Source organism: Ochotona princeps, chromosome 16 (genome assembly GCF_030435755.1).
Source record: "Ochotona princeps isolate mOchPri1 chromosome 16, mOchPri1.hap1, whole genome shotgun sequence".
NCBI classification, from domain to species: domain Eukaryota; kingdom Metazoa; phylum Chordata; class Mammalia; order Lagomorpha; family Ochotonidae; genus Ochotona; species Ochotona princeps.
Window position 1 is genome coordinate 23329646 of NC_080847.1, and position 26687 is coordinate 23356332.

Below are 26687 nucleotides of genomic sequence, written 5' to 3' on the forward strand. Positions count from 1 at the left end.
CTTCGGATCGGTGTGCACCGGCCCGTTGCGGCTCACTTGGGGGGGTGAATCATCGGACGGAAGATCTTCGTCTCTGTCTCTCCTCCTCTCTGTATATCTGACTTTGTAATGAAAATAAAATAAATCTTTAAAAAAAATCTGTGTCAAGAAAGTTATATTTAAAAATGAGTCAACATGGGGCTCGGCAGCATGGCCTAGTGGCTAAGGTCCTCGCCTTGATCCCATATGGCTGCTGGTTCTAATCCCGGCAGCTCCACTTCCTCTCTATCTCTCCTCCTCTCAGTATATCTGACTTTGTAATAAAAATGAAATAAATCTTTAAAAAATTTTTAAAAAAATGAGTCAACACGGACTGCTTGTACTAGAGGGATACTGCACTAGGAATTCTGGGAACAACAGTACCAGCTGTGCAGCTCTGAGCAGGTAGCTTCCCTCTTGGCTGCTAACATTCTAGAGGATGGATGGGCAATGTCACACCAAAAGCCCCTCTGGCTTTACAAGGCTGCGGTCTAGATTTTCAAATGCCACAGAATGGTGATAGCAGCTTGTTGAGCTTAGTTTTCTTCTGGCGCCTAAGCCTTTTTATGCTACACTTGTATTTTCATTCAATTGTTCTTTATCTTGGATCTGGTTCCACAACATTTAAAGACATGCTTACTTACACTAATCTCCATTTTGACATAGTACCTGGTGGTCCAAGTTCTGCTAATTGCAACCTTTCCTGCGGCTCATTTTCCCAGTGGAATCCCCAGGCGCGGGCACTAAGCAGGAGTACCAACAGCTTCCACTTCAGGTGCAGCCTGTCGTGTGGGGCGTTCACCCCACTGTAGTGTGATATAAACCAGACCTTCCTAATTGGTTCAGAAGAATGTCATGTTGGATAAAATCAGAAGCCTTTCTCGATTCCATATAGATCCTATCTGTTTTTCCTTGTCCTCTCCAACTGTCATTTTGTCATAAATGGGTCTGACACAACTGGTTCTTTATAAAGCCCTGTTTTTCACTTCCCTACACCTTTGGAGGAGGTCAAGGCTCTAATTAAAAAAAAAAGTTACATCTTAATTGTGAAGCTTCCTGTCTGCTTCCTCTATTCACCTCCCAGGAGTCCTTCCACTGAAAAACCAAAAATAAAGCATGTTATTCTCAGAACTCAATGGATACTTCTAATGTCCCAAAACTCAGAGAAAATTCTGTGACTGACTGAAATAGGGGAGTTAAGTCAATCTGAGAACTCAAGTGGGAATTACTCAGACAGATAAGACTATAAGACTCTCAGGATAAGTTGTGCAACTGAATAAAAATACTTCACTTGTCCTGGACAAAAGTTATGGCAGCCTTTCCCTGCAGAACTGGTGAGTTACAGAGTGGATTTCATATAGCAAATCCTGACGAACTAGGATTGGAATCAAGGTGAATGGTATTTTTTGTTTGTTTTCAGTGAACTGGGAAATGCTGCTACCTATCAATCCAGAACTGGGCACACAAAGGACAGAGTCAATCCTGTTGATTGCAGGCACAGCAGCCACCTGGTGTCTCCTCCCGACTGCAGGCCTGGGAAAGTCGGCTCACTGCAGCACCCCACCTCCTCGGACAGGAAGAGGCAAGCAGCGATGCTTGTTATTCCTGGCACTCAAGATTTAGACTTGATCTCATACCAAGAACAGGGCAGACAGGAAGAACTTGGGCTAAAGAAACACACATTCATTGCACAGAATGTGAAATAGTAATGAGAGGTCTACAGAAGTTTACAATAGCCAAAAAAGGCTCGCACTGCCAAAGTGCTGAAGCATACACAAACTTTCCCTGTCTAATATTTCAACAAAGTACACGGTAATGCCCAGAAGAGCACTTCATAAAAGGACAAATGAGAAAAGTTACAAGTTGTCAGCTTGTCTTTCTTTTTTTCAACAGAGTGAAAATATTAACCAACTACCTAAATTCTGCAAGGCAACACACTCTTTGTAGTGTAATCTTCTTGGTAAAAAGGATCATGTGAGCACATGCCAGACCACAATGGAGGAATCAGTAATAGATCATGTGCATTCCTTTCCTCTCACATGTTAAGAGCATGGCATATCATTAGTTACAACTGTGGGGGAATATTCATGAGAGATAGACATATCAGTCAAGAATAAAGGACCACAGCAATTTCCTTTAAAGTAAATGTGGAGCATCCCACAGATTCACAACAGTCTATACACTACACACAGTCACTGGCTACAGTCCTTCAATTCAGTTCTCAGACCTGCCAGCACGCTTCATTTGATCTACTTAGGAAACCTGCAGCTTAAAGCTGGTGGGCATAGCTGGCACCTGTTTTCTAAATAAAGTCTTATTAGGTTACAGCCATGCCCATTCTACATGTGGTCTGCGGCTGCTTCTGTACTAGCATGGCAGAGATGAATAGTTGCAACGCATTATGTGATTTGCAAAGTAAACAATATCTTCTGTCTGGCCTTGTACCGAAAGTTCCCCCATTCCAGAATATAGTTTTGTTAGGGAGAGGATTCATGCTGTTATGCTAACAGTGTCAGATGGAACATTATGCTGAATGGATCATCAGATGCAGTGAGGGAGAGCTCTAACTCATCAGGAGGACGAAGTAAGAGGCAGATGACAGGGTACACAAATGAACAAGCAATAAAAATTATATTCTTACTGAGCCATTTGAACACCATTTTTCATAGGCACATAAGGTGCTACTATCAAGGGCACACACAAGTCAGCTGCATAACCCAGTGGATGGGTCATGGAGGAGGTCAAGGTTCTAAGAAGAGTGCTTTGTTTTTGGTCTCCAACATGCTTAACGGTTAAAAGAAGGAGATGAACTAAGCAAGGACAGTTAAAGCACAACAAGACCTTAGTGTTACTGTAAAAATGACTGACAAATATCTCTGCTCCAGCCCGTGCTATTTCTTAACCCCACGAAGTGTCCTTAAATCGCTTCAAGGATGCTAATAATCTGAATTATGCAGACAAAAAATGTTGAAGAGCCACTGTTTAAGCCATGTCTCAGGTCCCCACTCCAACTTGACTGGCCAGTGAACCTGACTGGCAGAGCCCCAGTGAAGCTCTGGTGCACAGAGTTCGGTCCCCATCCATGGAGGCAGAAGAGCTAGAGCAAACCCAGAGATGAAAAGGTCCTTTTTTTTTTTTTTTTTTTTTTTAACCTACCAAAGATGAGACTTTTCCAAAGGAAATGATCCCAAAGGCAGAAACTTTGCCCTGCTTTGGATCATGAGCCACACATCTCTGCTGGATCCTCAAACTGTCTGTTCTCTGAGAATCTAAAGAATTTAGGAGAAGTTGGTAATAGTATATCTATTCTAGGACAAGTTGAAACAGAACCCATTGCAAAGTTCTTGTAAACTAGCCAGAGATGTAGGTGGGAAGGAAGAATAAGGAAAAGACAGAGAAGCTATTCAGGTGTTCCATCCCCAAAATTTCAACTACAACTGCCTTAGACTTGGGCAAAGATTGACAGTGGAAAAGAGGGAAGGGTAAAATGAGCAGGGGACACAGCGGAAGGATTTTGCAGGTAAGAATGCACAGCTGCTGCAAGAGCAACAGGAATACTCCACTGTTTCTTTTCCCCACCTTTCCTTCTGCACACGCCTCCACCTTCATCAAGCACTGACTATAGCAAGATAAGCTATCCTGAGAGAAACAACCTGGACTGATGACTTTCCTTGCCTTTCCAATTGAAAGTTTCCCAGCTATATCACCTAAAGGGACTGGGAAAACAAGCCTAGCTTGGAAGTATGCACAACAAGGTGTGGCAATAATTGCACAACCCAGCTTCTCCAAATAAAACAAAGTAAAACTTCACATGCACAGACAGGCAGGTGTGTCAGGAAAGATAGATAGAGAGAGAGAGAGAGAGGAATATCAAATGTATTAGTACTAATTCTCCAATTTTCTTGGCCTTTAAGCATGTTGGAGACCAAAAAGAATGCACGTTAAAAATTAGTTCATAGTTTATATCTAAAGCTGGGTCACCCCATACAAAGAAGTAATGAAAACTAACAGTTCAAAATGATAAGTAAGTCTGTCAAAGCACTCCATGCAGAAATGTGATGGACCAAACAAGCTACAACTTTCACAAGTCCCCTAACTAACTGCCTGGGGCCAATCACCATCACCAGCTCAGCGTCAGTCGGTGGTTATTTTAATCCTTGCCTCATGCTCTCTTCTCCACTGTCGGAATCTTCCTTACTTCCCATGCTACACAAGCAGAAGGGAGGCTGGCAGGTGCCATCAATCAGAGAGACAGAACCCGTGTCACCCACAGTTCTATAATTGCTAGCTGTGACAGTGTGACACCTGAAGGACAGGGCAACCTCTAGGGTTTTTTTTTATTATTATTATTTTGATTAATAATCATGGTGAGCACAACATCTAATAGGTGTTATTAACTTCCCCCTTTGTCCTTTTTCCACGTCTTTTCCCATTTCTCCATCTTCTGTCCTTGTGTGAGGGTCACTGTCACATTCCTTCTAAGTACCAGCTCTAAGTATAAAGATATTTCACTTAGAGTGGGTTGCCTGATTTCTAGGGCCATAGGAAGATGCTATAAACATCCCATAGATGGGGAGAATCAAGATGGCGGAATAAGGTAAGGACATGTTTAAACAGACAGAGAAACATTAACCAGCATGAAGCAGAGAGGGCACATTCCAGGAAATAGGAGAGGACAGAACAACAGCAGAGGGGTACTTGGAGACTGACAGACACAGGAAAGCAGCAAAAACAACGGGGTGGTGATGCAGTGACTCATACCCCAGCAGCATTCAGTCAGTGGTGATTCAAACTGCACCAACAGCCAGAACTCCACCAGCAACCAGGTGGGAAGAGACTTTCACTTGGAGCTCCGGAGGTGAACCCAAAGAACTGCCCATCCTGCTGGTCTGATTTCACCAGGAACAAAGATAGAGTAGCAGAATCCAGATGGGCAGTGCGGGAACAGGGTGGATTTCATAGCTTAGTCAGCCCCGCTAAAGCTGGATCAGGCACCATTTTGTTTAAGGAGAAAAAGGCAAGGGAAAGAACTGAGCATATCTTGAGCTGGGAGTAAACTCTGGCTCAGTGAGTTGCAATAGCATGACATCCTACGGATTTCACCCATGATAGGTCTGGGTAGCCCTCAGACCTGACAGCCAGCAGATCAAGAACTCTAGTAGTAGCATGTCAGGTGCCATTGTGTACAGCGTGGCAAATGTTTTAGGACTTCAGGGACAATAGTGAGCTGCGCATGTGCTGAGCTTGTGAGAACTCACTGAGCTCAGTGTCTTGCACTGGTCCCACAGGAAAATAATACCAACTATGTCATCATAGGGTCAAAATAGGTCCACGTGACGCTCAGACCTAACAGTCAACAGGTTCCTGCAACATTACCACCAACAACCTAGCTATATAAGACTCCTGGTGTCTCCCTAATCCTGGGACCTGCTCCAACTGAAAGTGGGAGAAAGGTTGCATAGACAATGGTGTAGCCTCAGCAGTGTCACAGGAAGTGGAGAGTGGTGACCCAGGAGCTGGGGCTATGGAGACCATGGTGGAAATCTAATATAAGAACCCAGACCTGAAACTCACTGGAGGGAGTGGCACAAGCGACTGAACAAAGAGCCGTGTACCAATTGCAATAAGTAAAATCAAATTGTAGACCTGTGGGTGACACAGCTTAGAAACCTGCCCCAAGGAGAAGAATCTGATAACCAGAAGTACAAAGACCAAGAGCGAAAGAGACAGAGGCACAATGAAAATTACTGAAGACTCCCCTGTAAAGGAGCAAAACCCTATGCCAACTTCAGGGTTAACTGAAGAAGACATTGAGAAAATGGGGATGCAGAATTCAAAACACTTGTTATAAAAATTCTTATCAACAATGAGAAGCACGTAAAGCAGGCATTCAAGGAATTTAAAGAATATGTCATACTGGAAATAAATCAAATAAAAGCTGATACATTAGAAATTAAGAATCCACTGGAGCAAATTGAAAGTACAGTGGAGAGTCTTCAAAATAGAATGAAACAAGCAGAAGAAAGAATCTCAGAATTGGATATTTCCTGTTACCACAGGGAAACAAACAAAAAGCTGGAAGCAGAGCTGGATCAGGCCAAAAAAAAGCATTCAAGAATTGAAAGACACTATTAAGAGGCCAAATATAAGAGTTATGGGAATCCCAGAAGGTGCAGAAAGAGAAACTGGGATTAAAGGTGTATTCAATGAAATAATAAGGGAAAATTTCCCTAATCTGGAGAAAGAATTGGGAAACAACATCCAGGAGGGGCACAGAACTTCCAACAGGGTTGACCAAAAAGCGATCTTCACCACAACATATGATAATCAAGTTCTCTTCAATCAAACATAAGGAAAAGATCCTTAAATGTGCACATGAAAAAAATCAACTGACATATAAAGGAATGCCAATTAAACTCACAGAGACCTCTCGTAGGAAATTGCACGCCAGAAGAGAATGGAGCGACATATTCCAGATTCTAAAGGCAAAAAAAATTGTCGGTCCAGGATAACACATCCAGCAAAGCTTTCCTTTGTCTTAGAAAATGAAATAAAATTCTTCCACAGTAAAGAAAAGTTAAAAGAATATGCCTCTTCCAAACTTGCCCTACAAAGGATAATTAAAAATGTTTTCTTGACAAAAAAAAAAAGGAATAGAACCCACCAAAACCAAAGGCAAATGCAAGGAACACCCCAGTAAAATAACAGAAGACTAAATCAATGAACAACCCATTGCTAAAATGACAGGACCTAATTACCACCCATACATATTAACCCTGAGTAAAGGGCCTAGGCTCAATCAAATGTCATAGATTAGTAGACTGGATTAAACAACAAAACTCAGCTGTTGCCTACAGGATATACATTTCACCAACAAGAATCAGTGGAAACTGTATCTCATGGATTTTGATTTTTTGTTGTTAGTTTCATCTCTTCAGAACGTTTTCTTCTCATTAAATTCTTCAGTGACTCACAGATCATACAGTAGCATCATTTTTTCAAGAAGGTTCTTGATTTTCTTTTTCATTTCTTCAGTGACACATTAGTATTCAGTAGCATGTTATTTAACTTCTTGGTGTTGTTAACTTCTTTTTTCTTCCTGTTGCTGATTTTGTTTGGTGGCATTTCATTTAAGGGGATGTATAGCAACTGTGTAATGGAGACCCTCATATCTAGTAACATGTCGTTTAACTTCATGGCATTGTAAATTTCTATTTTTCTTCCTATTGTTGAGTTTGTATTGTGGCTTTTCATTTAAGCGGATGTACAGTAACTGTGAAATGGAGACTAACATATCCAGATGTGAGGATACAATGCAGTATGCATCTCTATTTCCAGACTAAAGATGGACTCAAAATGAAACTGTTTACTATATGACAATAGAATGATGGACTCTCTGCCATTGTCCATGCCCACAATAATGGACATATGACTGTCTATGAAGAACTATACTTTAGTAATGATATAGGGGAATTCAGTGTGGGGGGGGGGATTTGGAGAGGGGATAAGGGAAATTCCAGGGGCTTATGGAACTGTATCATAAAATGATACTAATAGTAGTGATCATAAATAAAAGATTTAAAAAATCTCATAGATGGAACAGTCATTGCACAAGAGAAAGCTACCTCAAATCACTCAGCCAGCACAGTTACACTAAGTAATTTCCTTCTCCTTCCCTCTAAAGTTTCAATACACTTTGTGGTGACATTGCTGCTGTGTCACATCCTTATTTCCTATCGGACAAATTGTTGGCTACAAGCCAACCCAGGAGTGAAGCCCAGGAGCTACTCACAGAAAGGAGGCTGCTTCACACCATCGTGTCCAAGCAGAGTTCATCTCTGAGATCACAGAATTCATCTTTAGGAACATTAGTGTTCTCTGAGGAAAAAATGGGAAAGGCCTTGTTCTGGTTTCTGTTATCAAGCTATACTTTCTTCAAAAAATATCTTTTCCTGGTGGCTAATAGGAACTAGGATTTTTGGTGCCAGCTGAAATGGAATAAGCCCAGGTCGGTCTCTCTCCTGGTTACACACAGAATCTCTAAACATAGTGTGAAAAGTGGCTACCTCTAGAAAAAAATACCACAGCAGGAGGGACAGTAAGATAACCTAAGGATGTCATGGATACAGGATGAGTTTCTGGCTCCTGGCTTTGGTCTGATCCAGTCCTCGATGCTGTGGCCATTTACAGGAGTGCACCAGCAGATGGAGGATCTTGCCCCTTTAACCCTGCCATAAATAAATAAATAAATCTTTCTTTTATATAGCAGTTGAGCTATAGCACCTAACAGTAAGAACCCGAACAGGTGTGGATAGGTTGGGCAAGGCCACTGTTCCTGCCAGGACAGGAGATGGACTAAGTCAGTCTGGGCCAAGGACCCACTGGTGTATGTGAGATCTGCCACTGGGAGGAGGCCTGATAGAGGAGCTTAGGGAACTCCTTTGTTGGGATGCAATCACTGCAGGTGAGCTCAGAAACCAAAGCTGGGAGCAGCGTAGACCACACCAGTTACAGTACTAGCCAGCATACGTGTGGGTCAGGTCTGGGGTGGCCCAGGCTGGGCCAGTTCATAACACCCACTGGCAGATCTGAGAACCAAGACAGGCTAGGTCAGGCTGCAACACCAGCTAGTTCACATCAGGGCCAAGATTGGGGGCAGGCTGGACTGCGCTAGGCCAGGCTATAGCACACGCTGGCTAATGCTGAGGTGAGGTTGCCAGACTGGGCCGCAACACCCGCCAGTATATGTGAGACCCAAGGCGGGGCAGGGGAAGGTGGACAGGGTGTGAGCCTGGTACGGGCACTACGTGGGGCTATCCTGCTAGGCCAGTGCTCCGAATTGGTGAGCATGAATACTTGAACTAAGGACAGACCAGGCTGAGTAGGGCTGCAACACCTGTTTGCCTGCATGTAAACTGGGTTAGGGAGAGAGCCAGGCTGGGCTAACTGACTGTATCCCCTGGGGCAGCCATGAGCCAGAGTAAATACAGCCTAGTTAGGCATTACCACAAGTCACAAAGGCAAGTTACACTGATAAGTCACTCAGGCAAGACTGCAGAACCACCTGATGAGTACAAGATCCAGGGGGCTGGGAGTGGGCTTGTTAGGAAAACTATGGGCACCTCCCTGATGGGCTGTAAGTCCTACTGGTGAGCATGAGAATCAGAACTGCAGACAGACCTGGCCAGAAGGCAGCAGCACCCACCAGCATGAATGTGGGCTGGATAGTGGATCTGGCTGGGTGAGCTAGGTTTCAATGCCTATTGATGTAAATGAGAGCTGAATGGGATGCAGGACAGACTGGGCCAGTCTGCTGCACACTCTGGCAAGCATAGGAACCAGGTCTGGGAGCAGACTTGGTGGAGGTTACTGGGGGTTGCCCCAACTAGGCTGCAGTTCTTGCTGGTAAACGTGAGGACAGAATGTGTGGTGGGCAGGGTTGGGCTGGGCCACAGTATCCATTGATTTATGTAAGAGATGGGGTTGGAGATAGAACTGACCCAGCAATTGCAACTACCAGCGTATGTGTAGGCTGACATAAGTGGCAGACTCAGTCAGACCCCGTACTGGCAAATTACACGCAAGAGTGAGGTCTGGGATCGCCGCAGACAAGGTTTCTGTGGGGACCCCCCCAACCCCAACTGAACTACTGGACCCAGAACTCCAACCATGGGGAGAATCGCAGGATCTGTGGTTTGACCATGGAGTGCATGTATCAGAACTGGGCCTCCTCAGTGGCTTAGGCAAGTGGATGGCATGCCCAGATGCACAGGGAGGATACGACAGCCTACAGGAGCCTGCGGAGGACATCTGGTACCATAGCAGAGGAAGGAGAGCAGAACAAATTGCTCAACTGCACCAGCCAAGCATTGCCAGCAAATACCTGGTTGAATGGAGACTCTGGGGCAGACTGTCAGCAAATGGACTTTGGAAGGATTTCCTTACCCTTGGATTGGCAAGATTGGCAGGATTTCAGAAGTATTGAAACCACTTGAGCGGAACCCTTGGAGCAGGCCCCACATCAAAACCCTGGGATGGCATTGGGTGGCCCTTCCCCATCCCCGGGTGCTGAGCTGGCAGGAAGGCTGGGTGCGGCTTCTGCCCTCGTTTCCCCTCCTCCTCCAGATACTAGGATTCCCCTAGTCCTCAACCCTTCCCACCCTGGTCAACTACGTAAATATCATCGAAAATAAAACAAAATAAAACAAAAAAGAACACAAAACCTCTACCCCAGTGAAATAAAAATCTACGTTCATACAAAAACATATGCATGAATGCTAGATTAGAGTTATATTCAAAACTAATTCCAATCAGACACAAAGCAAATGTTCCTCAACTGGGGAATAAACTGTATTACATTCATGCCACGAAGTACAATTTGACAGTCAAAGGGAACAAGTTACTGACAGGTCTGTCCTCCACATCTCAAATGCATTGTGATAAATTTAAAAAGCCACCTAACAACTGAGTGAGTCCGCAGATGCAGCATCTGGAAGCAGTAAAATAGGGAACTAGAACAGACTGGCGACCCGCGAGGGTTAGAGGTGGGGGAAGACCACAGGGGAACTTTTACATGCTTGACCAATGTGTGACTGAAGGCGGTAGTAGCCACAAATCATAACTCTTTTGCTATAAGCTTCTTGGAACTCACAGATGCATAATCAAAAGACCACGTTGTACATTGTCTTTGTATGTTGCAAAATTAAAAGTATGTAACTTGAGATCCTGATATACTTCTCCTAAGGAAACTGTCACAGAGTTTAGGAATCTACCTGCACACTCGTACCCAGCAAGCCATATCCCCAGCACAACGGCAAACGGCCGGGCTGTAACTGAAACTTCTCTTACCAAACATCATTTGCAACAAAATCTTTTGATTCTCACATATTTTAGGGAAAGCCCAAAAGCCTTTGAAATAGACTATTACCACTGATGTCATCATTGTATGACTTTTGATACAAATTTTCAAATTCTTGTCAACTCATATAAACTTTGCTAATTCTGTACTATAAGTGTGGCTGTATGCTTACAATATTTACTTCTGACCTGATCTTTGAAATTGATACTATCATAGATGGTGTGATACATGCATACACAATTATTATTATTAGGAAACACAAAATCACACAATTCAACCACAACTTCAGCCTTAAAACTTCTAACACTGATCTGGCAAGCTTTCCAAACGCCTGCCACATGGATGGCTGCTCTGTGGGAAATGGCAACGTAACAATGTTAAAGGTTACATTTTAACATACCCTGTCAAAGAGTGCAAAAAGTTGTCTTAAGACATCTGAAATGGGCAACTTTAAATATTCTGCAAATTCTTCAATTCCAATTCTTCCTCCTTTTGAGGAACTTGCAATAGATGCGTATTCATCCAAGTGCTTGCGAATACCATCCCAATCCAATCTAAACAAAAATAATACACGCGTGTGATTAATCATTCACAGTTCTCATGAACATCACTTCATTTGTCAGAGGGAGACTATTTTAAATGTGAACTTTGCAAGGGAGAATAAATAGGTATTTAAAAGAAAATGTAGAACAGGTAGGCAAAAAAAAATTTGTTCGAAGATTTATTTGTTGTTTTTACTTGAAAGCCAGAGTTACAGAGAGATAGATGAAGAGAGAGTTACAATAAGAGAGAGAGAAATAGATTTCCATTCATTGGTTCACTCCCCAATTGGCTGCAAAGCTGGGAGCCGGCATTTTCTTGTGGCTCTCCCACGTGGATCCGGGAACCCAAGGACTTGAGCCATACTCCACTGCTTTCCCAGGCCATTAAACAGGGAGCTGGAAAGGAAGTGGAGCTGCCAGGACTAGAACTGGTCCCCACATGGGATGCCAATGCTGCAGCTGAAGGCTGAGCCTCCTACACCACTGCTCTAGCTCCTGGCTGTTGTTTTTTAAAAAGTAGGTACCAAGTTAAAAAAAAAAAAAAGTAAAGTCAAGTTAAGTGTCCAAAGCTCAGTGATGGTCAGAAATTATATTATGCAAATAAATTCATGTTTCGCACATGGAATTCTCAGTATCATCTAATCACACTCTCGTTCTCACAATGGCCTGGCTGCTCTGACCTACGCGCGAGATGGAAGGTGACCTGTGTGGATCCAGAGCCTCTCTAGCCCCGGCTCTTTCTGTGACCAAGGCACCTGCCTCTGAGTTAACTGCTGTGAAAACACAAAACTGGATGAACAGAATAGGAGAGAAATGCATAGCTACAGTTTTCCTAGAAGCCAGCATGAACAAAGCAAGGGGAAAGGAACAGAGAGGAAAACTTTATGAAAATACAGTCATTTCACAATACACTCACTTCAATTTTCGGCTGATTTTGGTGAATTCCACCAGCCCAGCTTCCATGGGCAGTGTCAGCTGTCCGGCTGAAATCATTAATCTGCAGTCTTCATAGGTGTGGTCTGTGACTGGTACTCCCAGGGCTCTAAAAGCATTAGGAAGCACAACAAAACTCCAGCTTTTTTTTAAAGCAATGATTATTCTTTCTCTGTGTCTCTCCTTCTCTCTGTACATGTCCTTCCAATAAAAATAATAAAATATATCTTTATAAAAAAATAAGTAGAGGATGGCTGAAAGCCTTGGAATCCTACACCCATGTTGGAGACCCGGAGGAAACTCCTGGTTCCTGGCTTCGGATCAACTCAGCTCCAGCCATTGTCTCCAATTGGGAAGTGAACCAGCAGACAGAAGATTTTTCTCTCTGTATCTCAGCCTTTCCGATAAATAATAAATAAGCAATAAAATGATAAAATAAAATAAAGTGTTTTTTAAATTTAAAAACTATTCATGTTCGTAGTTCTTTTTATGTTTTTGCATGTGTGAAAAAATATTTATTTATTTTACCACGATACAGTCCCATAGGCACTGGATTTGTCCTAAGAATAAAAACACCACTGCCCTGTTAGCTCCAAACCTGCTCCTAGGCATGACCGAGGGCGTGCATGCACAGGGAGAGGGGGTACACCTGCAGCCCTCGGCAGCTGCCTGGGAGGTGGAACTGGAAGGTGGTATGGTCTCTCATTACTGGACACTGATCGATCTAATCAGCAAAGGGACCAGTTAAAAAGCTCTGAAGTGCAGGAAATCACTGACTCTGGGCTGTGCAGTTTCTAAACCTTAAATTTACAACCCTCTCTTCAAAGGAGTAACTTTCTCACGTCTCCAGGCATCGTGTTCCCATGCAAACTTTCTCTCTGGTGATACTCCAGCCCTGGGCAGCTACCTGGAAACTACAGAGATAGAAAGTGGGATAATCACAAGCGACTGTCAGCCTGGACGGTCCACAAGTGACGGTCAGCTTGGACAGTCCACCTGTGGGAGGCACAGACTGACCTTTCCTGGTTACCCCTGGACTCCCCACCTTCACCTTCCTGGTGAGCACACAAGTCCATTAGTTTGGGGCTGCAGCTGGGGAAATACAGATTTACTGTGTCCCTGCACACATTATTTTATCTACCAAAATGAGCTAAAGAATGAAACCCTTGGGGAAAAAGAAAACCTTAAAACTACGTTAAGTGGCATTTACTAATACTTTTCAAATTATTTAGTGGCTGTAATCAGACGTGGACACTTACTCAGCCATTAAATTCCGAACTCTACTGGCGAAAAGAACAGGATCATTTTTTTCCTCATCGCTTGGTACTTGCACAGGCATAAACTGAAAGAGAAAACAGTCCTTTCCATCACAACTCCAGCACCTCGGCTCACGGAGGCTGAGAAAATCAACACAGGGAGTCTCTGGCAATATGTTTCCCTCTCCGCCTTTCAGAGCAGAGGTTCCAAGTGTAATGGGAGGAATATCAGCTTAGGCTTGGAAAATCCTGGGACTGTGTCATTTAGCTTAACTGTCTCCTCAACTCCCAGAACTAGGGTCACCTGCTCCCCTGCTTGCCACCAGACAGAACAAGTGCATGTTTGGAATTCTGGAAGGTGTAAAGTTGGAGCCAGCTCTCGGCCCCAGAGCAGCTTTTTCCATCACTCCCATCTCTTCCTGTGGGCATGTTCCTTTTTTCTCATTTCTGTTTGTCTTCAGTTTTGTCTTTCTAGCCATGCATCCAACACATTTATACCAGCTGATCAAATTTTGTATTTTGTTTTCTGCCTTTAAAAACAAACTTTAGGATTGATTTTCGTTTAACATTATTTTACTTTTTGCTCTATCACTTTCAGCTCTACTTTTTTCTCCCCTTTAAATTCTATGTTACTTCATTTGTACTATCCTTGTTTTTATAGTTTTCTTAGACTGAAAAGGCTTTGGTGTCATATTCAAGTCACTATATATCTTGGGGGCGCCTACCATATACCAGGCCAACACAAATAGGACCTCCTTGCCTCAAGAAAATCCATAGATATGTGTGTATATATACATAAATATAACACTAATTATATATCCATACACATATAACTTTATACATAATTATATGCTATATAATAATGTTTGGTCATATTAAATATTACTTGAATATAATATGTACTATGTAATAAAATATATAAAATTATATTTTCTATTAAACTAGACTAATATTTCTTATAGAATAAATTAGATTTCTTATATAATGATTATGCATAGTATATAATAAAATAGATAGTATTTTTATTGAAAGGCAAGGAGACAGAGCGAGATCTCCCATCCACTGGTTCACTACCCAAAATAAGTGCTGGGATTGGGCCAGGCAGAAGCAAGGAAGTCCAAATAAGTCTCCCACCTAGGAGACAGAGTCTTAAGTACTTAAGCAGCCTCTGCTGCCTCCCAGGGCATTTGAAAACTGGAAGCTGGAATTTAGGAAGCGATCGGGAGCTAATACTTGATCCCAACTTTGTAAGAATAAGGATAATTTCTGCCAACAGCTCCTGTTCGATCCATTATGACTATGTACCCGGTACAAGGCTAGATACTTAATATACATTGTTTCACTGCCTTCATTCTTCCTCCATTTTGTTGTAGCGAATTTGAGTTCATAAAGATGAGAAATTTGCTGGAGGACTCATGGCTTACTTCCATTCCTCAGACACTGCTGAGGCATCTCTTATGCGATATGCACTGTGCTGAGCCCTGACGTCTTGGCAACGAAGCTTCTACCTACAAGGAGCCCTCTGTGCAATGGGGCAGAGAGTTCAGGGATATTGAATTAAATTCACATTCATTAAACACCTACTGTGTGCTGAGTACTTTGGCTTTATCCCACCAACTCTCAACAACTCCTTGAGGCAAACTGGACCTTTTCCATCTGATAAAGAACGTGGCTTCAAGAGATTAAACAACATAACCCCAGCCAACACATAAATGGCAGGGCCATGACTTCAAAGAAAAGGATTTATAAGAAACAGTTCCACTGTGTCAAACGGACCAGCTTTCAAACCTTGTTAAGATGCCTATGGATGCTGGTGATTCAGAGATGAACTTTAAGTAAGGGGGTGATGTGACCAGGTCCAAGGTAAATTTGTTTGTTTTTTGTTTTGTTTTTAGTTATTTGAGAAGCGGAAAGTTGGGGGAGTGGTGTGAGGGATAGAAGGGTCTCACTCACCATTTCACAATCCACACTTTGACAACAGCTGGGCAGATCCTGGGCCACAGCCAGGATCTGACAAATCCAACCATGTCTCCCACATGGGTGACAGGGACCCATGAGCTATCCTCTGCCTCCCAGGGTCTGCGATGCAGGAAGCTGGCATCAGGGTGCAGAGCTGGGAGCCTGGGCACTCCAATGTGGGATGCAGGTGTCTTACTCCAGGGTCAAATGCCAACCTCTGAGTGGTCACTTTGGTGGTGAGGAGTGGACACACGTAAGAGCAAGAGGCTAAGAGCACTGAGCACATGGAGGCTCCTGCAAGGCTCCTGAGGAGAGGGCAGGGCCCAGAACCGAGGGGGGGAGAGGAGGAGGAGCAGGAGGGAGGGTGGCAAGGACACAGAGGCATTTTAACACAAAATGGATAGAAATTAGATAATAATGTGCTAATGTGCTGTCATTTCCTTTCACATGTTTTTATTAAATTCCCTCTCCAATGGGACAGTTCTCTGCAGTATGCAGAAAACAAGCACCTGGCTTGTGTTGCTGCCATGGCTCTGTTGTATCATTCTGGAAAAGTCAATTAGCTTTTCTGAGCTCATCCCCCTCTCCTGTCAACTAGAAAAGTTACACTAAATGGTCTCTAAGGTCCCTTTCCATTGGAATTCTGCGGGTAGTTCTCCAGCATCTATTTATTTTTTACAATGGAAAAATAATCTCAACTACCACTAGAGGTCCCCACACCACTTAGATATCCAGACAGTCTTAGCAAATACTTCTAAAAGTTCACTCTATCTGGATCTAATAAAATTTCTTTGTGTGTGTTTAGTGTGAAAACCAAAGAAAACAGTAAATTAAAAATCAATTTCCATAATATAGCATAATCAACTGAAGTTTTAAACTGCAATATTTTTCCTCATTAAAAAAAAAGCAAAATGATCACTTATAATGTACTTGATACATAGGCCATAAAAGAATATTTGGAAAATCCTTAAAAATAAACTACTGCTACTCTGTTAACTAAACATAAGACAAAAAACTACAGTTTGGTTGCTGTTTATGCATGGAACATTTTCCATACAATATTTCTTAATAACTCTCATATGGGCATGACATTTCATTTTTAAAGGAAAAAATTTTGCTGAGAATGCAAAATGATTAAAAAGGTGAGAACCGGCACTCCGAGGCCTTGGCATTCCTAAGTCTTCTTAGAAACCAATGAAAACTCGAATTCAAGAAAAGTTTCCTCCTCTTGGATAAGTTCGGCCTAGCTACATCTTATTTCTATTTTGTACAAAGCCTCTAACAGTTAACCGCACAAACACACCTGTCATTTGAAAAAGATCAACCAAAGAAAGGGAAACCCAGCTGCCTTTATGTGTGGTTGCCACGATACACATGTAAGTAGCCAGTGACCTCAGGATGCTGAGTTTCCTTTTCTCTCGTGACCCTCGGGCCTCACACTGATGACTGCTTTGACATCTGGACAACATAGATCCTCCACCTGGCCACAAGACATGGCTGTCAACTTCACGCTGGTCATGAAAACAAACATCCAACCCTCACCTCTTCCTGCGACAGGTTCTTAGCACAATCCGTGCACGGGCCCCTGATTTTGGCACACACAGACCCTCACAACCTGTCATGTTAGGACCTACTCAGTTTGCTTTATCCATTGCCCTCTCGCAACAACTGCCCGGCTACACAACTCGACCCAGCACTTGGGAGTCCTGCACATCTGGACCAGTCCTTCCATCACCCGGACTCTCTCATTGATGCCACACCCCTAAAAAGTGTCCATCACAAGTCTTCTTGGACACTGCTGCAGAGTGCTAAACACAGTTGCACATCTTCCATGTCTTTCAAGTTGCAGCACACTCCCCCTGGCTCAATGCACTTCCCTCTTAACTTCATAAAGAAGAGAGCCTAGAGGAACTCCTCTTTGCCCTTCCTTACTGCACAACAGGCTGGCTTCTCTCCGAGCTAATCCTTTCCACTTCTAATACTCTCTACACCTTCCCCATATCTTCTTCTACAACAGGTAAGGGTATAGATAAAGGTGTAAATAAGGCCCTGCCTCCTCTTGGTTTTCAAGTGCATTCAAGACAAAGACGAAAAGTCCTCAGCCTGTGATTGCAGGCCTCCACTGACGTTTAGTCCTTCACACAAATGCTCAGCACCAGTAACACCTGTGCATTCTTGATTTCTGGATGACATCAAGAATATTCCTTTCTACCAAATTAACGATGATGAGCAAGAGGAAGACTGAGGTGTGATGACACTAAATCTCTTCTTTCTCCTTTGTAACAGAAGGGACTTTTGAAGTTCAATATAACAACTGTACAGCTCAAGTTCTTCCCACAATGCTTCTAAATTCTCACAGACAGAATGCATGAAGGAAGAGATCCATGCTGAATCCTTCCCCAAAGAACAGAAACATCCAGATGGGCCCAGCACAGTACCCGAGCGGCTGAAGTCCTCACCTTGCATGCACTGGGATCCCCCATCAGCGCCGGTTCTAATCCCAGCAGCCCCACTTCCCATCCAGCTCCCTGCTTGTGGCCTGGGAAGGCAGTCAAGGATGGCCCAAAGCATTTGGGACCCTGCGCCCCACGTGGGAGACCTGGAGGAGGCTCCTGGCTTCGGATCGGCTCAGCTCCGGCCATTGTGGCCACTTGGGGAGTGAATCGGCAGACAGAAAATTGTCCTCTCTGACCCTCCTTCTCTCTGCATATCTGACTTTCCAACAAAAAAAATAAATTTTTTTTTAAAAAAAGAAACATCCAGATAAGGGCAGTGAATGCCAAACATGTGCCACATGCAGAGTTGTAGGCTGCCTTGCTAACCTCTTAACCCTGCACGGCAGACATCATCATGCCTGCTTTGCTAGTGAGAACATAGGCTGAGAGAGCCTTGAGGAATTTTCTCAAATACATACAAGAAGGTAGAAACCGGATGAAAACAAAACTCTGGATAATACTCTTTATTATTATTATTATTAATGTATTTGAAAGGCAGAGCTACATGGGAGGGCAGAAGGGAGAGAAAGCTCACACGCACTTCTTTCTGTTATTTCACTCCCTAAATAACTGAAACAACCAGGGCTGGGCCAGGCTCAAGCTCGGAACCAGGAATTCCATCCGGATCTCCCACACGGAGGCAAGGGCCCAATCACATGGGCCATTTGCACTGCTTCCCCAGCGGCATTAGCTGGAAGCCAGGTCAGAAGTGGAGTGGCCAGGACTTGAACTGGCACCCAAATGAGATGCTAGCATTACAGGAGGTAGTCCAACTGGCTGAACCAGAACACTGGCCCCAGGTAACATTCTTTTTATTACTCCACTTCTCTGGAAGCACTTACAAACACCAGAATTCTACTTATGTTTACAATTTACGTATTAATGTGTACACATATATGAGAATGTGTGTATTTTGTGTGCTAGAGATTTTGTAAAAGGTTCATTTTCAATTCACAATTATAAGTAGTTTAATAGCTCTGGATATTTAAATAAACCATATTAAAGTATCTGATTCTTCCCTAATAAATCAGACGCCTGAAGATTTCTTTCAAGTGGTGTGTGTGTGTCTGTACTGACCATAACACTCATTACTAATTACAATTCTTTTCTTAAATCAGAGATTCTTTTAAAGGAAAAAAAAAATTCCTTTCTATTACTTAAAATAATGAATTGCTCGCCATAAAGTATGTTAGGCCTAATGTTAATAAGTTTCATAAAGGAATCTTCCAGATTTCCTACAGGGAAAAAAAAAAAGTATGGCTTCTAAAGTTGATATAATGTGAACATCACAGCCCAGGAAGAAAGACACTAACTGGATACAGACTGTGAAGGTCATGTTTGCACTCCTAGATCAGCTGCTGCCCACACAGTTGCTACAGAGTATGACTTAGCACTTACCGTCTCTCATGAAACAAGCTAGCCTAATTTACGTCAGAGTCAGCGAAGTTTTATACGCTGGTGACATCATTCCCTCTGCCCCAAGCCATATGTTATCCAGGTGTGTCTGTGAAGCAGCTGTGTGAGAAAGATGGTCCCTGCAGGACCCTTCGAGAATTTCGCCACATTGTGAAGCAAAACTTGACTTCCAGTAGAACCCTTCTGTAAATGCAAGCCCTCGTTGCTGCTCACTGACACCAAATAACCAATTACATGGGACATGAGGTTTGGAACAGACTGCACTTTTCCAGCCCAAGAGTCAAGAAATCATAACCTTTTCAAAAATAAGTCTTCACTTTGGGGAATCAGAGAGAGAAGGGTAGAGATGTAGGGAAACCTTTGTGAATATGACAGTCACTAGATTTTAGAAATCAAGTTCTTGCGAATCAAAGCGTCTGGTAGTCGACATTCATGAGGGGAGATTTGGGAAGGTTAAGGGCACACTAAACTATCCTGTGACTCACAGAGGGGCTGGAAGGACTCTTCAGTAGTCCAAACTTTATTTTTAAACTTGTAAAGTGAGTGCTGTGCTCTTGAATACACATCTTGAATTAAGTTTACTTAATATTCAAGATCTAGGGCCTGGCGGTGGCCTAGAGGCTAAAGTCCTCGCCTTGAATGCACCGGGATCCCATTTGGGTGCCGGTTCTAATCCCAGCAGCTCCACTTCCCATCCAGCTCCCTGCTTGTGACCTGGGAAAGCAGTTGAGGATGGCCCACAGCCTTGGGACCCTGAACCCGTGTAGGAGACATGGAGGAAGTTCCTGGCTCCTGGCTTCAGATCAGCGCAGTCATTGCAGTCGCTTGGGGGGTGAATCATTGGACGGAAGATCTTCCTCTTTGTCTCTCCTTCTCCTTGTATATCTGACTTTGCAATAAAAGTAAATAAATCTTTAAAAAAAATCAAGGTCTAAAATCATGTTTAAGACAATAATAATAAGATTGTCCGTCAATTTTTAAAGGGGGAAAAAGCAAGCATAAAGCTTCCAAAAACCCAAGACAATTGAGATTGGGAATTGCTGACTATGCTCTGCTCAGCCTACTGGTGGAAAAGCTGCAGCTCCAGGGGCAGCACCTGCTCCTTCAAAGCCTCACACGTACAGTTGGAAGTCTCCTGTGGCATCGTCTTCATCGAAACAGTAGGGAATTAAAATATTCAAATATCATAAAGTAGCTAGGAATCACCAGTAACATCATAAGTCTAAAATAAATATAATTAAAATAAGAACACTGCAGTTCTAGCCTTGAAATACCTATCCTTTCACCCAGCACCGCAATTCTAAGGAAGATATCAAATGCCTCCTGATCCAGCTATTGTCCACTGGCAGAAAGTCACTGTGCTTGTAAAGTTACGGAAAAAAGGATGTCTTCTTTTTCTCTGCCAGAGAATACTATCCAAGCAGGTCTCAGAACCAGCTGGGTAAATACAAACACTGTCATTTCAGAAAGAAAGGAAGAAAGCCACAACACAGAAAGGAACTGTGGTAACAGCAGTCGGAGCACAAAATGAGGAATTTGCATCCTTCTGTTGTCATGCAGCTCAACTGTTGACAGACAAGTGTGCTAGACACAAAGCGCAGCTCCATGTGCAACTCCATCGCTGGTGCTAGATCCTGTGTGTGTGTGTGTGTGTGTGTGTGTGTGTGTGTGTGTGTGTGTGTGAGAGAGAGAGAGAGAGAGAGAGAGAGAGAGAGTGTTAGTTCATTGATTTTTAGGGGGGTGCGGGGAGAGGGAGAAGAGCTGAGTTAGACCACCAGAGGGAGCAGCGGAGCAGCAACAAAGGGCCTACTTATAAACAACACAAGGCTTCCCCAAAATGTGTTCTGTGGGGCTGATTCCAGGAGACACGCAGAGAAAAGAGGGATGTGAGGTCAATGCAGTCAAATATTTCAACAGCACTGGGAAGTACTGAGAGAAGAAACCAGGCAAATCTTTTTTTACCCTGGTACTTCCTAAGATACTAAGACACAGTCAGTTAAAAGAAAAAAAAAAAAAACTTTCCAGAAACAAGTCAATGCATCACAAGAACTAGCGCTGTGTTTTTTGGTCACAATGAGAGTTGCTGTGCTGGCATCAAAATTGGAGAGGTGTGGAACAGAGATACCACACAGATATTTCTGAGGCAGGCAGATAACCCGCAAATCTCAAGAAAAAAATGTCACTACTGCCCTGGACGACGTGTTACTGCTGAGTACTTCTAAAGGGCTGAATGACCAAGCCATTGAACAAAGCACAAAATAGGATTCTAGTTCATTACATTCCACAGCCTTCTCAGAACACTGGCCCCATTCAGAATTCCACATTACATAGGCAAATATTTCATGCAATCAGAAACTCCAGGCAAGAGTTCTTGGGCCTGAATATCTTCAGTCCTCCACCTACAGAACCTGGGAGTGTCATTGAAATTCACCGCATTCTGAGTTCTAGCGATCATGCCACACCCCATCTAGGAACGGCTCAGAATGTCCAAACTGTTCTAATCTCTCCTCTGCATGCCACCTGCCACCACAACTCAAAGGGAAGCATTGTCTTTGGAAGGATGGATGGTATGGGGCCTCCCAGGTGTGACTTTCCACGTACACAACGATCCCCTGATCTCTGCGTCTGTCCCCTAAACCCAGGGTTGCACCTGTCAGCTTGCATTGGACATACTTTCCAAGGAGTTGAAGGACCCTGCCAGCCACTATCATGCCCTTTGTTGGGACAGAAAAGCGTGGCATTTGTTTCCCCAGAGGTCAGTGTCAAGTCAAAAGGAATAAAAAGATGGACACGGGGGATGTAAATCTGGACAGCTACCCTGGTTCTAGGTTGGAAGTTCCCACATGCCTCCTAACATGAATCTCAGAGCTAAATCTGACAGCCTGCAATCAGATACACAATTTGCAATAGACCAGGGCTTTTTGTTTTATTTGAGAAACAAGTAGAAAAAGAGAGACAGAGATATTGTACCTATTAACTTACTCTACAAATGCTCCTAATTATCAAAGCTTGGCAGGACCAAATCTGGGAGTCTGGAACCCAATCCAAGTTTCTAGGTGAATGGCAGGGACCCAATTACCTAAGCCATCACCTGCTGCCTCCCAGGGTCTACATCAGCAGGAAGAACCAGGAGCAAAATCAGGAGCACTGGGACTGGGACCCAGGCTCTCTCATCTTGGATGCGGGTGTTGCAGCAGGGTCTTAACCACCAGACTAAATGCTCATACCAAGTTCTTTTTGGTTGCAGACATTCCTATCTGGTCTTTAGGCTAGACGTTTGAGGTCAAATCCTACGTTCCAAGGACACATTCTGAATGACTCACCTCAACTTCTACCTTTGTGAACGGCTGGCAGAAAGTCAGTACGCACAGCTGCAAACTGCAGAGAGAAAAAAAAGAGGACATCCTTATACGGCAATAAAAACATCGTTTGGCTGCACTTGATGCACAAGCACCCTCATAGCACCCTTCATTTACTAGTTTTTGTTTATAAATGCTGCACCGCTGCTGCAGGATTTTTTGGGCTTAGAACTATTCTTGATATTGAACAGCTAAAGACGATACCAAATACGGGCCATGAATCAGAGCCACAGCCCAACACACAAACCACAAATGGTGACGTTTCCTTGACAACACCAACTCACATGCCTGAGTCCCCAGGGAAACTACCCATGGCCACATGTGCACATACAGAATGGTGCTTTAGGAAAACTCCTGAGTAGAATGCCAGGTTTCTAAACGCTTCGTAGGCACACGCAAGTGCAAACACAAAATTATCCTGGTGAGGAGCAGCATAGGGGAAGTGCGGAGGCCCTTGGTGCAGTGGCTTAAATGCACGCTTGGGTTATCTGGTTTCGGTCCCAGTTACTGCACTTCGGATTCAGCTTCCGACTAATGGATCCTGGGAAGCAGGATCCTGGACCCGTATGGAGGACCCAGATGGAGTTCTGTGATCTGGCTTTGGCCCGGCTCAGTCTCAGCTTGATGAGGGCATTTGGTGAGTGGACCAACAGATAGAAAATCTCTCTCTTTCAAATGAAAATAGATCATTTTAAAAATTGTTCCAGAAACAAACACATGCTTTGTATCCGTGGGAATCTGGTGGAAATTTTCAAAAGTTCATTGCCAAGTGAGACAAAGGCTCTCTTTCAACTCTCAAAGATAATTTTTGAAGTAGTTGTTTGCAATTGCAGCCTTCCAGTAGACTTCTGGACTGTGGCTATGATTTCGGTGAGATTGTTAGGTCAGCCTCGTCTGAGAGTTGACCCAGGAACCAGGCAGAGTGGATTATACTACATGTTAAGGGGAGCAACTAATCAGCCTTTATTATTATTATTAGTATTAGTATTAGTATTAGTATTAGTATTACTGTTAAGAAAGTAAAACACAATTTATCTGTAAAATTTACCCAAAGGGACACTTAAGGAAGTTAGGAATTTAAATAAGGGAGTTGGTTGAAAAGTAAGAACTCAGGAAGTAGATTTATCACTTCCATAAATCATTATAAATTGTTAATGCACACTTTGAAAAGGAAAAGCAAATCTATAAACTCCAAAGTCAATAAATATTATCTGCATAAAATAGTTTCTGAATTATTTAAATGCAGTTATTTGAAGACAGAGATATTCTGAAAAGCCCAAATGCTATAAAAAGGAAAGGGGATTTAAAAAAAAAGCCCTATCTGGAAGATCTTCTTAACCCTGTCTTGTCCATACCACACACCAGAACAAATGTCTTTGGGAATAAACGTTGAGATGAGGCAGTGATGGAAAAATTGCTTTCCAGTCATGTAACAGTGTTGTGTTTGTGAAAATCTCTTCCTTAGCATCTGCACGGAGGGGAAGAGCAGCTGAGAAACCTGATTTCCAAGTACCGTGCACGGTGCTGACAGTAACAGGAAGTACAGCAGAGGACAAAGCCACACGTGGGTAAGCACCACAAGGCACCAGAACAAAACAAAACCAGGCCTTTTCAGGAGCCTGTGTCTGCTCACGTGCTCAAGAAATCTCTGCCTCTCCTGCTCAGAGTTCTTTGCCTTATTCATACATTTTCCAGGGTAGAAGCCCAGAAGAACTAAGTCGCTCCAGTTCCTACCCTGACTGCCAGAAAGCCTTCTATTTGATCTCCACATCTACCCAGACCACTCCACAGGACAAAAAAATAGTACTGTGCATACAGTGAACCCCCATTCAGCAGCCCCCTAAGGAGGTTAACTATAAAGGCCTACGGGAGGCACATTCAGAGAAAATAACTAGTCACCCGCCTTCGTCCTCTAACACGTTCTGGTATTTCCTAATTCTCCCTCATGCAAAACTTTGAAACCAGCAACACAAAACAAACATAGAGATAGGAAACTCGTATTGTAGCCTAATGAACAAACTGATTTCCTAGAGTTAAAAAGAATATGCTGTCCAGATAGCTTGTGCAATTTGCATTATCTTTGATGTTGTTTGCTTAACTGCAACTACCAGCATAGCAGTCTAAAACTCCACCTGTGGCACCAATATCCCATATGGGTGTTAGTGTTCCAGCTGCTCCACTTCTCATCTAACTCCTTGCTTATGGCCCGGGGAAGCAGCTTGGGCGCCTCCTGGCTCCTGGCTTCAGATCAGTTCAGCTCTGACCACAGTAACCATTTGGGGAGTGAACTAGTGAATGGAAGACCTATTTCTCTGTTTCTCTTTTTCTCTCTGTGAAATCTGCCTTTCAAATAAAAATAAATAAATCTTGTACTTAACGGCAAGTTGTGATTTGTTTTGAAATATCTCCAAGTGGTCACCATCTCTGTTCATCAGCAATATTACTTGCGCTCTGCACTTAACAGATCACAACTGGGCCAGCCACTGGGGAAAGTCCTTGCGTGCAGGTATTTCACAGACTCGTGTCAAAACTTAAACTGGTTCAGACTTATCCAAGAGGCACTAACCAAAAGATCAGGGCAGCAAGTTAAGATCCTACACGTTCCATTCTTTTAAACGTGGATTTCACTGCTCAGTTTAGTAATGAGATTGTATTTCTCTTCTCTCTTAAATTCTTACAGAAATTATGTGCTTTCAAAACCCAAGATAAAAACTGAAATCTTGGTTAGCTGTTGCCCCCACTCATATCACACTCATCAAGACTATTTCAAGCCATATGACTCAATTATTGTTATCCACAAAGACCTGGATATAAAATAAGAATGGATCTAAAATAAAAATGCTAAATCTGCAATGAAAATAAAACTATAAAATTACAGCTAAGTAAAATGCTAATTGGGTCACTGGGATGCACACACCTGAGATGCACTTGAACATGCTGGACAACCAGAATTCTGCATGTCAGGGACCACGGGCACTAACGGAAAGGCAGTGAGTCATCATGGAGACTCAAGTTACATGACTTAAAACTGATGAGAAATCTTTACTTTCAGAAAGCAATAACTGTAAAACAAGAAATAATCTCTCTTTTTCTTCACTAAAATACAATGGGTACAAACTACTAACAGCCACAAGCAACTTACAATGTGTATCCTTGCCATGTCCAGGTCACAGTATCCTACAATAATACAATATTTACACTGTTAGTCCAGTGGAAAAATATCAAATATAACAAAGATCTTATTTAACGTTGGGATTCACGCATATCTTCTCTGAAACTAAAAGCAACATTCTAAAAATCAAAATATGCATAATATTATTAAGAACAGTGGAACTCATCTAAAAATATTTTGTATTATGTAACTTACATAGCAAAAATTCATCCTTTTATATCATCATCTTTTTGGTGAAACAAGTTCTCAATTTTTTAGAAAAATATTATACATGCTCAGCTATGCATTTCCTAATAAGAACATACTGAGATAATCAATTTGCAAAAAATAAAAAGGAAGGAAGGGAGAGAGAGGGAAAGAGAAAGACAGAAAGAAAGAAAAAGGAAGGAAGAAGGAAAGCAAGCAAGCAAGCATGTATTTGTTTTTCCTTCCTACTCGCACACAAAAGGGAGCCTGTCTTGCCAACGCATCCGCCCCTCTGCTTCCGCCAGCTATTCAGACCATATTCTGCTATCAAAAGGGAGCTGGAGAACATGAGCTGTTTGGAATGTCTGCAGGGCCTCCCATAGTAAAACACTACCCTTACCAGTTTGTTTGGGTATCTGAGGAGGACTGGCTGCACTGGAACTCCAGGAATGAAGGCGCCTACAACCACAATGGAATTTTACAACATGGCTTT

At 43.0% G+C, this 26687-nt stretch overlaps 1 protein-coding gene across 1 annotated transcript in view; it reads right to left on the minus strand.

The window, feature by feature from the left end:
- Positions 1–26687, minus strand: part of LPCAT2 (lysophosphatidylcholine acyltransferase 2) — a 61979-nt gene that overhangs the window by 18904 nt on the left and 16388 nt on the right. The window contains exons 6-11 of the mRNA XM_058675166.1: positions 26595–26653; positions 25979–26013; positions 22801–22855; positions 13611–13693; positions 12335–12460; positions 11277–11430 (exon numbers count right to left, since the gene is read on the minus strand). Coding sequence (XP_058531149.1) covers positions 11277–11430; positions 12335–12460; positions 13611–13693; positions 22801–22855; positions 25979–26013; positions 26595–26653 — 512 coding nt within the window. The remainder of the gene's footprint in view (positions 1–11276; positions 11431–12334; positions 12461–13610; positions 13694–22800; positions 22856–25978; positions 26014–26594; positions 26654–26687) is intronic.